Consider the following 14,370-nt stretch of genomic DNA (forward strand, 5'->3'; position numbering starts at 1 on the left):
TGCCGACACAGAGGTTTGTGATAAATAATAGTATGTGATGATAATCACATTTTCAGAATCCAATTTAAAATTGTATTACTTGCATATAAAGCCCAAAACGGCTTAGCTCCGCAGTATTTACAAGACCTGATAGTGCCTTATGTTCCTGGCAGAGCTCTCCGTTCTCAGAGTGCAGGTTTACTCGTAGTTCCTAGAGTATCTAAATGTAGATTTGGAGGGCGGGCGTTCTGCTATCAGGCACCATTACTTTGGAACCAACTTCCAATCTGGGTTAAGGAGGCTGACACCACCTCCACCTTTAAAACTAAACTTAAAACCTTTCTGTTTAGTAAAGCCTATAGTTAGTGTTTAGTAAACCTCTAGCTGGTGTTGGTAAATCTCTAGGTAGTGTAAACTCTAGTGTGTTAGAGTCGCTCCTGTAGTTTCTTGTGCTGGCCCCCCCTACTCCTCCCTTTTTTTCTCTTTTGTACATGGTGCAGCATCCTCTGCCGGTGGTGAAGAGCATCTCTGAATGCACAACACTGGAACCTGCAGCGTGGGAGTGAGAGGGGCAGGGTAACGGCCCGGTCTGGCGGGGGAGAGATTTGTCCCTCAAGACTCCTCTCCCTGTCCCTGCCCCTTCTCAACCTTTCCCCGACCTTGAACCCCAACCTGGGACTTGCTGATAAGGCCGGAGCTTCGGGAGCTGCATGCTGGCCTGCGGTCCCCACCCCCGGTCATCCTGTTGCTGCTTCCACCTGCCTGCGGTCCCCACCCCCGGTCATCCCGCTGCTGCTTCCACCTGCCTGCTGTGCTGTTGCCGTCCCTGACCCCCCAGTCTGGCCCTCGGCAGGAGGGTCCCCCCTTATGATCCTGGTCCTGGTCCAGGTTTCTTCCTCCTAAAGGGGAGTTTTTCTTGCCACTGTTTGGCTTAAGGTTTTTCTCCCACTAGGGGAGTTTTTACCTGCCATTGTTTATGTAATAATTGCTCGGGGGTTTATGTTTATGTTCATGTTCATGTTCTGGATCTCTGGAAACATCCTAGAGACAACTTTTGTTGTATGACGCTATTTAATAAAATTGAAAATGGAATAATAATGAAAAGCTTACGTGGATCCCGGACATGGTGAAGGGCGTTGGGCAGCGGGTCCTCAGGCAGCAGCGCTCACTGTTCACTTGGTACCATCAGAGCTGCAACGCACAAAGGCCAAGAGGTCAGCGGGAACGCATCCAACAACAGTGTGGTAATAGTTCTGGGAACTTCTTGGTTCAGACGTCCCGGTACCATTTCTTTCCTTTCTGATACTTATTACAAACCCTGCATGATCATGACTGTCATTGTTTGGTGGCCTAACTCTTTCTAAAGCATTAAATAAGCACACGATGCAAACAATAATTGCCACAGATCTTTTATCTAGGGTTGTCCCGATCAGGATTTTTTTTTCCGATACTTTTTCCCGATCAGATACATTTTGGCAATTAATTAAAAGTTTCTTTTATTGTCCATTGGAGAACAACATGGACATTTATTTCTACAAAGCTTATCAGCACTGGCGCCACAAAATGTAAAAACATGAAATTGTAAACTAATACAAAAAGTTTAGAATAATGCAATAACAAAAATAAATACATTTAACTTCAAAAGAGGAAGTTGAACGACATCCAGTCAAACTCACAAACACAAGAAAATTAAAATACTTTCTGGCTTAACCTTAGTGCAACATTCTGAATGGATGAAATGAATAGCAGCAGCTTAATGAACATGAACAGATATTAAATTTCACAATTCAAACCTGTAAATCATGTTAGTTTAGCTGGTAACCCTTTCTTTTACAGTACAGTAATTAACCAGGTATTACCATGGTAATTACACTGTAATTACCTAGTAGTACCTTGTATTTACAAGGTAATTACATGGTAACTACCGGGTAATTTACCCAGTAAGTACTAGGTAATTATTACGTATTTTCTTGTACCATGTAATTATGTGTATTTACCATGTAATAACATGGTAAATACCTGGTTGTTTAAACTAAACATTACTAGGTAATTACAAAGACATTAGATGGAACTATGAGGGAAATTACAGGTATTTACTAGGTTAATATTGGTAACTACCAGTCAATTTACCATGTAATTACTCTGAAATTACATGAATTATTTCTAAGTAAGTACCAGGTAATTACTAAGTATTTTTCTGCAAACTACCAGGAAATTATAACCTATATTTGAGGTAGTTACCAGCTAATTACACTTCAATGACCGTGTAGTTACCTTGTATTTACTATACATTTCATGGATAACTACCGGGTATTTACCCATTCATTATTGATTTATGTATTATCAATGGATTGGTGCATGTACCCCCGAGGGTGTAAATGACTCTATTGACCTTGTAATTAACCTGATAGTTACCATGTTTTACCTGGTAATCCAGGTACTTACCTTGTAGTTACTTGCCCAGTAATTCTATTTACTAAGTATTTACCCAATAAGTACAGACATTTTTACCTGGCTTTTACTCAGTAATTAAAGTGAAACTGGACTGTAAAAGAAAGCGTGTGTTGTTTCCATAATATTACCTGGTAATTGTAGATTATAATTATAAAGATTTGAACAATTGGCAAAATGTCTGATAATTAGCTCCCCTTTACCCCCAATTAGAAAGTTGGACCACACCCCCTCACACACACCCCCTCACACACACCCCCTCACATATACCCCCTCACACACACCCCCTCAAACACACACACCCCCTCACACACACCCCCTCACACACACCTCCTCACACACCTCCTCACACACACCCCCTCACACACACCCCCTCACACACCCCCCCTCACACACACCTCCTCACACACACCCCCTCACACACACCTCCTCATATACCTCCTCACACACACCCCCTCACACACACCCCCTCACACACACCCCCTCACACACACCTCCTCATATACCTCCTCACACACACCCCCTCACACACACCCCCTCACACACCCCCCCTCACACACACCTCCTCACACACACCCCCTCACACACACCTCCTCATATACCTCCTCACACACACCCCCTCACACACACCCCCTCACACACACCCCCTCACACACACCCCCTCACACACACCCCCTCACACACACACCCTCACATATACTTCCTCACACACACACCCTCACATATACTTCCTCACACACACACCCTCACACACACACCCTCACATATACCCCCTCACATACACCCCCTCACACACACCCCCTCACATATACCACCTCACACACACCCTCACATATACCCCCTCACACACTCCCCCTCACACACACCTCCTCACACACACCCCCTCACACACACCCCCTCACACACACACCCCCTCACACACACCCCCTCACATATCCCTCCTCACACACACCTCCTCACACACACCCCCTCACACACACCCCCTCACACACACACCCACACACACACCTCCTCACACACACCTCCTCACACACACCCCCTCACACACACCCCCTCACACACACCCCCTCACACACACACCCCCTCACACACACACCCCCCCTCACACACACCCCCTCACACACACACACCCCCTCACACACACACACCCCCTCACACACACACCCCCTCACACACACACCCCCTCACACACACACCCCCTCACACACACACCCCCTCACACACACACCCCCCCTCACACACACCCCCCCTCACACACACACACCCCCTCACACACACCCCCTCACACACACCCCCTCACACACACCCCCTCACACACACCTCCTCACACACACCTCCTCACACACACCCCCTCACACACACCCCCTCACACACACCCCCTCACACACACCACCACCTTGTAACAAATGCGCCAAAACAGGTGTTTTGGTGCATGTACCCCGAGGTAAGTGACGTTAAATGCAATAAATGCAATAAAAATCCTGGCTATCAAAGCATCTCACTCCCAACCAGCACAGAGAACAGGAAGTTGAAATGAGAAGGAGGAAGTAGCTGACACACAATTTCCAGTGCTTTCAGGGAGGGAGGGAGGGAGGGAGGGATGGAAGGAAGGAGGGAGAGAGGGATGGAAGGAAGGAGGGAGAGAGGGATGGAAGGAAGGAAGGAGGGAAGGAAGGGAAGGGAGGGAGGGAGGGAGGGAGGGAGGGAGGGAGGGAGGGAAGGAGGGATGAGGGAGGGATGAGGGAGGGAGGGGGTGTATTTGGAAAGCATGTGAGAATTGGTACTTTGAGCCAATTACTACGACTCTTGATGAAGACGATTGGAGAACGTCTAAAGTATCATCGTATGGATCTCCTGGAATATCTTTCTCCATCTAGTTAAGAGTCTCTCCCAGCTGTGATTGGACGAGAGGCAGCATTCACCTCAAATACCTCATACGTAATCTCTGATACGAGTCAAATGACCACGCACTCCAAAGATTATCTAGATATGATTTATAGTTTATTAAAGTCACCAGTTCTGTTCCCTTTAATACAAAAGAACTGGACGATCTCCGTCATCGCTGACACATGAAGATGATGCAACTAGTGATGCACCGATTGTTCGGTAACCGAAATTGTTCGGCCGAAAATGGCAAAAAAACACTTTCATGTTCGGTGGAATAAGTGGGAAAAAAACCGAACAATTAATAACGGCGTTGTAAAATAAGGAAATAGACTGGCCGCTCCGTAACGGTTGCACCACAAACATAAATCGTTGGCCAACCAAAAAGTAACCACATAAGAATTTTACCAACATTCACCAGGAGGTGGAACCAAAACAACATAATGCTGGAAATCAAAACATGTTCAGTTTTTTATGGTCAATGGTCAACAAATTTATTTGATTTATGCATCCTCCATGACAGTAAAATAGGCCATTCTAAGCCAATTTACTGCAGCAATTCCTTTCCAAATCATTAGAAAATGTGGTTAACACTCAGTTGTGCATGAAAAACAAAAATACCGTGATATACCGTGAAACCGATATAATTTTGAAAAATACCGTGATATCAATTTTTGGTCATACTGCCCAGTACTAGATGCAACCCCGTCAGAAGACCCGGCCACCAGCCGGCCTTCTCCCCGTCAGAAGGCCCGGCCACCGGCCGGCTTTCTCCCCGTCAGAAGGCCCGGCCACCGGCCGGCCTTCTCCCCGACACCGGACATGGCAGCGCAACAGGAAGCGGCCTAATTGCAGACCATCGCAGACGTGTATGCGAACTGACAGAGCCAAATATATCCGAGGCCGGGCCGCTCTGGTGAACCCGGAGACGACGCACTCCTTTCCCCTTTGGCCAGTCTTCACTTCTGCAGCAGCGCGGTGTAAAAACGGAGCAGCCGCACCGATATCCAGCAGTGAAGGAAGAGAGGAGACCGATATCCAGCAGTGAAGGAAGAGAGGAGACCGATATCCAGCAGTGAAGGAAGAGAGCTCTTCAGGAGCTGCTTGAGTTAGTCAAACGGTTTTCAGTACGGCCAGTGACCTTTCCACTCCAGTTTCTATTGTTTAACATGCTCAATGTACGAATGTGGTTTTAAAAACTAAACATTTCTACTTTAGAGTCAAAGTCATGGACTACGTTTACATGCAGTCAAAATTGGGGTTATTGCTAATATTCCGGTTACTGAAACATTGGGAATATTCCGTTTCCATGGTAATTAATTATTCAGGATATCTGGATCAAACCAGTGACGCACGGAGAACGTGATGACACAATTCCCGTCATTTCTGCTTCTTCCTCCTGTATCCAAATTCAAAACAAATGCTGCTTCAACTTTTCTCTCTCCTTCTTGTAAATCTAGCTATCAAAAAAATGAAAAAAGAAAGAGGAAAAAAAAAGAGGAAAAAGAGGAAAAAAATGAAAAAAGAAAAAAAAGAGGAAAAAACTGAAAATAGAAGGTGAAAAAAAGATGAAGAGAAAAAAGATGAAAAAAAGGAAAAAAGATAGAGGAAAAAAAGAGGGGAAAAAAGAGGAAAAAAATAGAAAAAAAGGAAAAAAAGAACAAGAAAAAAGATAAAGAGGAAAAAAATAGGAAAGAAATGATGAAAAAAGAGGAAAAAAAGAGGAAAAGAGAAAAAAGATGAAAAAGGAAAAAAGATAAAGAGGAAAAAAAGAGGAAAAAAATAGAAAAAAAAGAAAAAAGATAAAGAGGAAAAAAGAGGGAAAAAAATATGAAAAAAAGAAAAAGGAAAAAAAGAGGGAAAAAAGATTAAAAAAGAGAAATAAGAGGAATGACGTAATTCCCGTCATTTCTGCTTCTTCTTCCTGTATCCAAATCCAAAACAAATGCTGCTTCAACTTTTCTCTCACCTTCTTGTAAATCTTCTATCCCGGTACTTTCTACCGTCTACAAATGCAGAAATGTTCATATCCTTCATTACATTTATGAAGTGATTAGTCTCCTCCTGGTCTTGTTTCTCCGTGTTTAGAAGAACTTCCTGGACTCAAAAGACCAGGATTCCTTGTGAACAGAACATGTGCAGAAAACAGATTCCTGTTCCGTTTGATGGAGATATTCTGTTTGGCGTTTACATGACCCAATATTCAGGTTTAAAAGGAGTAACCCAGGGCTCATATTGGGGTTTTAAAAACCTGAATATGAGCAAATTCAGGTTATTCAAAGGGGTTATTGGTGTTTACATGGCCGTCTAACCGGGTTATTGATCATATTCAGGTTTTAAAAAGGGTTATTGATGCTGGAAACACAGTCTTTGATCTTTAAGGTGGACCTGGTAGACGAGCTAGAAGACTAAACGGCTCCACTCGCTTGTTAAACCATCACATGAATACACGTCACCGTCGCTCTTCTCCAGTTTTGCAGTAGACTGATATTTTGATATTTTTACATTTTTACATCCGACTTTTGTGGACTAAACTCTGTTTCTTTTTAAAAGTGCCTGAACACACATTTGTGATTTATAATAACTGACAACTACTGCAACTGTCTTACTGCATTCATCATTTTTTCGGGTTTAGTTTTAATGATCTGTTCATGTTTGCGTCTATGCACCATCTGGTAACCACGTCATCCATGCAATATCTGTCTGAACCTCACACTCATTCTACCTGCTGTTTTTGCACTGTTTTTTTTCCTTTGCACTATTTTTTATCTCCACCGCAATGTATATACTGTTTATATCTTGTAATGATATACATCTTTCACTTTTTTACCCCTTTCCTTGCATGTGTGTGTTAAGTTACTGCTGCTAACACGTGAGTTTCCCCATTGAGGGAGTAATAAAAGGAATATCTTATTTTATCTTTAGAGAAAAAAAAAAAAACAGTATTGGAACGCTGCAAAGATGCTCTGAATCAGAACTTTCTTTTAGCGCAGAGGAAGTGGTGAGAACCCTCAAAAAGACCAGCAGCCGCGGCCGACGGCCAAACGCCACGGACATTTCTGTTTTCAACCTCGAGTCAATGCATTAAATGCTATAATATAACTGTAATTATTACTAACTATTATTACAGTTATTACAGCTATTATTATTATTATTATTATTATTAGGGCCCGAGCACTTACAGTGCGAAGGCCCTATTGTATCTGTAGGAATTCTTTATTATTATTCATGTGATGAAAGGAGGGCCTTTTTTCCCCCTAAACGTGCCCCAAAAGTCACCAAATTTTTCACCAAGCCAGGCCTGGTGATAAATTTGATATTTCATGGTTTGCATTAATGGGCGTGACCTAATGGCTCAACAGCGCCCCCTAGAAAACTTTGTTCCTCAAGCCCCATAATACGGTTTGACGTACATGCACGAAAATTGGTACACACCTGTATCATGTCACAACTTAAAGAAAAGTCTCTTGGCGCCATGGCCGAAACCCAACAGGAAGTCGGCCATTTTAGGGGCGGCAGTAGCTCAGGTGGTAGAGCGGGTCGTCCAATGATCGGAAGGTCGGCGGTTCGAATCCTGCTCTGTCCCAGTTTGCTGTCGTAGTGTCCTTGGGCAAGACACCTTACCCACCTTGCCCCGTGTGAATGTGTATGAAAGTGTATGAATGTTGGTGGTGGTCAGAGGGGCCGTTTGGCGCGATATGGCAGCCACGCTTCTGTCAGTCTGCCCCAGGGCAGCTGTGGCTACAGATGTAGTTTACCACCACTGGTGAGAATGTGTATGAATGAATAATGATTTCTGTAAAGCGCTCTGGGTGCCTAGAAGGGCGCTATATAAATCCAAGTCATTATTATTATTATTTTGAATTAATCATGTCATTTTGGCGCAATTTATGCCATTCCATCGGCAATTAATACGGCCCGAACCGTAACGTGCACCCAGGTGTGTTATACATCAAAATGTGCGTCTCCATCCTGCGACAACACGCATTACTTTTCTCTTTCAAAAGTGTTACCGTGGCGACGCTAGACGCCAAAAAGCGCGCCCACCCTTCATCTGATTGGTCCATATTTGATAGTCACCAAATTTTGCATGCAAGACAGACTTGGTGATAAATTTGATATTTCATGGTTTGCATTAATGGGCGTGGCCTAACGGCTCAACAGCGCCCCCTAGAATACTTTTCTCTGCCATAACTTTTAAATGGTTTGACATAAAGAGTCGTGGGTGGTGTCATGGGACTCTGTAATGAGTCCTTGACCATAATTGGCCTGAATTAGTCCCGCCCCTTCTTCTGATTGGTTGTCCCTTTTTTCTGCTATAACTTTTGAATGGTTTGACATAGGAAGTTGTGGGTGGTGTCATCAGATTCTGTATGGAGTCCTTGACCTTCATTGGCCTGAATTAGCCCCGCCCCTTCTTCTGATTGGTTGTCCCTTTTTTCTGCTATAACTTTTGAATGGTTTGACATAGGAAGTTGTGGGTGGTGTCATTTCTGATATGCTTATGGGGGGCGGTGGCCGTGAGTGCGAGGGCCCGTTCATCGCTGCTTGCAGCTTTAATTATTATTATTATTATTATTGTGTAGCCTTGTGCTACTTCATTTGTTCTTTTTGCATATTCTATTCTGTTAAAAGGTGGGCAAGATAAGCTTTATGCTTCAAGCCCAGACCTTTTTGGTCAAAATAATCACCATGTTGACCTAAGAAAAACCTAAATGTTTATCTTGCTTATTGATTTTTATGCTTATAATTGACCGACTAACTAACTAACTATAACCCCGGTGTAAACGTGTGACAGCAGCTCTGCAGAAACCCCGGCGGGGTTCGGCTGAAGGAGCTGGTGAGCTGTTTCTGCCGGCGTCCGAAGCCACCAAGGTTCAAACCCGGTCTTCAGAAAGCAACGGGTCACGTGAACCGATGTCTCGTCTACTGTTTTACAGCCGGCGGCGGTAAAACCCTCAGGAAGACGCAGCTTCCCAGGTTGCAGGACGCGGAGCGGGAAGCAACGTTTGTTCACTCACTCACGCACGCACGCAATATTAAAATAATAAAAGGCTTGTAATGTTTCAGTTGATTTGTAATGAATCCAGAATGGATGACATTTTTGCATTACAGAAAATAAAAAGGACTTTATCACAATATTCTAATTTTCTGAGACGGTCCTGTATATATAATGAAATGTACGTGCACAAGTCACTGAGAGAATTATTAGCCGAGTCTTGCTGTCAGAGCTCCCTGAATAAATAAAAGCTTAGGAAGAAAATCACCAGAGAAGGCTGGTTTTAACGGAGACTGCTGTTAGCGGTTTCTCAAACGACTGTGAGAAAACCTCAAGTTGCATAACTGCAGATGCAGCCCGTCCCAGAACCATCTACACATTACAGCTGCTGCTGCTGCTGCTGCAGCATTAACAGCAGCATTAGCAGCAGCAGCAGCAACTCGTCCCAGATACGTCCGTTTAAATGAGCACTTCATGACCTATCTGACGGAAACTCATTGAGCCGACATTTAACAACATCTGACACGCTCAACAGGCAGAAACTTTCTGTTTTAAATCACTAAACTTCATACCTATTGAATTTCAAGCCCAGTTAGCAAAACTAAAGCCACACACTTTGCTCAAAAGAACGCTGTGTTTTCACTATCTCAGATTTCCTAGAATTCAGCTGCGTCCTGGATTTTAATGTCATTTTAACTAACTTTGTCATTTGCCATAACTGTTCCCTGAAAATATAATGTGATTGCCGTATTTTGCTGAAACGTCGTTAGGACGAGACAGAGGAGACTTTAATGAGATAGTGAGTCCTGGTGGTGGAACTGAGCCAAACGGAGCGGCGTGGATTGATCGGGCTTTGCTTCACATTTAGAGGAGAAACATCACTGAAGCTTCTCAGAGTAAAGAAGTGGGTCGACCTCCTGATTACAGATTAATGAAGCACATTTCCTGAAGGCAGAACGACCTGGAAACTTAACCAGGAAGCTGCAGGAAAGAAGCAGCAGGAAAGAAGCTGCAGGAAAGAAGCTGCAGGAAGAAGCAGCAGAAAGAAGCTGCAGGAAGAAGCAGCAGAAAGAAGCTGCAGGAAAGAAGCTGCAGGAAAGAAGCTGCAGGAAGAAGCAGCAGAAAGAAGCTGCAGGAAGAAGCAGCAGAAAGAAGCTGCAGGAAAGAAGCTGCAGGAAAGAAGCTGCAGGAAAGAAGCTGCAGGAAAGAAGCTGCAGGAATAAGCAGCAGAAAGAAGCTGCAGGAAAGAAGCTGCAGGAAAGAAGCTGCAGGAAGAAGCAGCAGAAAGAAGCTGCAGGAAGAAGCAGCAGAAAGAAGCTGCAGGAAAGAAGCTGCAGGAAAGAAGCTGCAGGAAAGAAGCTGCAGGAAAGAAGCTGCAGGAAAGAAGCTGCAGGAAGAAGCAGCAGAAAGAAGCTGCAGGAAGAAGCAGCAGAAAGAAGCTGCAGGAAAGAAGCTGCAGGAAAGAAGCTGCAGGAAAGAAGCTGCAGGAAAGAAGCTGCAGGAATAAGCAGCAGAAAGAAGCTGCAGGAAAGAAGCTGCAGGAAGAAGCAGCAGAAAGAAGCTGCAGGAAAGAAGCTGCAGGAAAGAAGCTGCAGGCCTAACGTTCTCAAGGAGGAAACGGCACAGCTGATGTCCAAGGCTTTGACACTTCAGAAATTGTTGATTAACATAATTATTAAAAAAAACAAACTAATGAAATAGGGCTGGACAAAAATGATAAAAAACAAAGCGTTATTCAACAATTCAAAAGTAATGGCTGATTTTGATTATTTAATTTTCAATACATTTTTAGTTATTGTTACTTTTGTAAGTTTCAAGTGATTTCAAGTAGTTAATGGAGTGATGTAATTGTAATTACTTATGTATTTAGTTATGTATTCATACATTTAAAATGTAAAGTTCTATAGGAAGTATATATATGTATAATTGTGCTTTTATATGAATGTATTTTAATTTTCATGGACCCCAGGAAGACTAGTTGGCGTTTTGCGTCCGCTAATGGGGATCCAAAATAAAAAACAAAACAAAACAAAACAAAACATAATTATTAAAAAAAACAAACTAATGAAAGAGGGCTGGACAAAAATGATTAAAAACAAAGCGTTATTCAACAATTCAAAAGTAATGGCTGAATTTCATTATTTAATTTTCAATACATTTTTAGTTATTGTTACTTTTGTAAGTTTCAAGTGATTTCAGTGAGAGTTGTGGGTTTTTCCTTCTTTAACTGAGGGGTACCAACAATTTTGTCCACATGTGTATATAAATATACACTATATAAACTACATAAATATCCCTATAAATATATATGTGCTACATACCCAATAAATATATAACATGCATTACATAATTTCAACAGATAAATACTACATAGATATCTAAACATATCTTAAGCAAGAATAAGAATACTTCTACTGTGATGGTGAGAGTACTCGCTAAGAGTTCTGACCTGTTGCTTCCACTCACTCACTCAATACTGGAGATCCATCAGATTCACAAAAACTGTTAAAGGAGAAACATCCACCCCATCTTTTCCAGTGTGCCACAAAAAAAAGTAAATAAATGCAGTAATGCTTTTGGGAGATTGAAGAAAAGTCAGAGAACCACTGAGAAATACCACTTAAACCTTTAAGTATAGTGCGTTTATTGTGAACAAACCAGAGATATCTCGATTTAGCCAGTTTGGTTTTTTCTAAAGAACTCTTACAAAAAAAGAGGTTTTAAAGACGCTCTTCAGAAAACCTGTGGGTTTATGCTGCGGATCGACCGTGAAATAGTAATTTTAAGTATATAGTTCACCCAGTTAAATCCTTCCACGTTACAATAAAACTCCTACTGAGGCCGTTCCACCGGCTTCACGTTGAATGTGCTGCTGAGTAAGGGTCAATGACTTGACGCCTAGATTTTCAGAAAAACAGATTTTTTTTTAATTCAAAAAAGGTTTAAATGGATAATAAAATACCATAAATATGACCTATCTGTCCCACATATGGACTCACTTGAATTTTACAAAAATACTAGTTATTTGGGATTTTGTTGTTGTTTTAAGCGTCAAAATGTCACGTGGTGCGACCGTCCCACCAGGACTCTTATTTTGAAAACTTATTTGAAATCACTCTAAATGTATTTAAATCAATCTTCTTCTATCTGGCAGGATTTCCAAAATGTCTTGTAGTGTATAAGATTTATACACATTTATATTTACATCATAATAAACAAAGTTTGACTGATGTCCATTTTATAAAATATCATGTGGCGCAACTATTAAAAAAAATAACATTTTTTGTATAATACTGAAAACTTGTAAAAAAAAAAAAAAAGATGTCAAGATGTTAAGAAAATGAATTTATTTTAATATGAATCATGTTTGCACCACATGACTTTTTTTTAAGGCTAGTGCAAATTCATCTTGACAAAAATCACTTACCGGTAATTTAAAAGTTTTGTATGAATTTATGTGTACACAACAATCTTAATGTTTGAACTACTGCAATAGATATTCTTTTTTTTTATTATTTTAAAATCCTTATTTGTCATTGACCCATGTATAGCAGATGCACAAAACTGACTGTAAAAGAATTAGAGTGAGGGTGACCAGCACCAGCTGGTAAAAGAGAAAAAATTAAGAAAAACATCAGCAAACTTTGGTCCCTGGCCAGTCGGTCGGTGCATCTTTAAAACTAAAGACTAAAATGTGACACTGTAGTGGGTGTCGGCAAAAAAGGAGGAGAAAATATGGAAATGTGATCTACAGTCTATGCAAATGACAGAACATAAGCTTAGCAACATAATAATAACCAGCATGGACAGCGTGCTCACGGGGCGGCTGCTCGGCCTCTAAAGCAGCGTCGACAACAAACACGGAAACTATTGGTTACGCCGGGACCACCAAACGTTCGCCTGATGCGTAAAAAAGAGACAACACATGAACACATAACACCGCCGTCCCTTTAACATATCATTTATATGTTTTTGATGGAACAGATTAATTGTGACTTTGGAGTAGATTTGTACCGTATTTTCCGCACTATAAGTTGCACCTAAAAGCCTTTAATTTTCTCAAAAACCGGCAGTGTCTTATATATAGGGTTGCAAAATTCCGGGAATTTTCAAAGTTGGAAACTTTCCATGGGAATTAACGGGAATATATGGGAATTAACGGGAATAAATAAGAAATTTACAGAATTGAAGGTTGGCCCTTAACAGGGAACTTAAATATAGTTGGGGGAAATATATTGTAGCATAGTCTTGGCTAAAACAACCAGATTTAATGCAAGTACACTCCTCAATCACATGCACACAGCACATTGCTTATTGCAGGGCTATTGAGGCCACGCCCCCTACATGCACTGTGCATTCCTCCATCACATGCACACAGCTTACTGCAGGGCTATGGAGGCCACACATTTGAGCTCAAAGCACAAGACTATTGAAGCCACACATTTGAGCCCACGGACTATATAAAGTCAAGTAAGTTTTGATAATATTATGGGGTAAATATATTTGATCTATAATGGTATTAATGTTTAACTTGCAAATATTAAATAAAAATGTATTAACACAGTAGCTAGCTAGCTGGTAAGTTAGGTGCTAATGTTTGGATATGATACAGTTTGTTTAAATTACCCCCAATTTCCAGTTAATTCCCATAAATTCCCAATAATTCCCATAAATTCCCATAATTCCCATGGAAAGTTTCCAATTTGGAATATTTCCAAAATTCCCCAGCTTAACTTCCCATGGAAAGTTTCCGGAAAGTTTCCGGAAATTTACCGGACATTTTCCACCCCTTTGCAACCCTACTTATATATGATCATTACGGTAATTTCTGTTACTGTAGTCAGGGGGATTGTGGGTAATGTAGTCAGGGGGATTGTGGGTAATGTAGTCAGGGGGATTGTGGGTAATGTAGTTGGTGTCGCTGAAGTAACGGCGCTAAAAACGTCCGGAATCGTCACAGACGTTCAAGACAACAACGGAGCAAAGCTGGTTTTTATTTTGTTAATAAAGTTTGACATACGGTACTTTTCTTCTTGTTTTTTTTTTTGCATTTGCTG

The 14,370-nt window shown here is 41.8% G+C and overlaps 1 protein-coding gene across 1 annotated transcript in view; it reads right to left on the minus strand.

Annotated features, from left to right (window-relative positions):
- LOC133418341 (tyrosine-protein kinase CSK) overlaps window positions 1–14,370 on the minus strand; it is a 112,650-nt gene that overhangs the window by 54,861 nt on the left and 43,419 nt on the right. Inside the window, exon 2 of the mRNA XM_061706936.1 lies at window positions 1,090–1,170. Within this exon, the coding sequence (XP_061562920.1) occupies window positions 1,090–1,104 (15 nt within the window). The 5' untranslated portion in view covers window positions 1,105–1,170. The remainder of the gene's footprint in view (window positions 1–1,089; window positions 1,171–14,370) is intronic.

This window comes from Cololabis saira, chromosome 2 (assembly GCF_033807715.1).
Source record: "Cololabis saira isolate AMF1-May2022 chromosome 2, fColSai1.1, whole genome shotgun sequence".
NCBI lineage: Eukaryota > Metazoa > Chordata > Actinopteri > Beloniformes > Belonidae > Cololabis > Cololabis saira.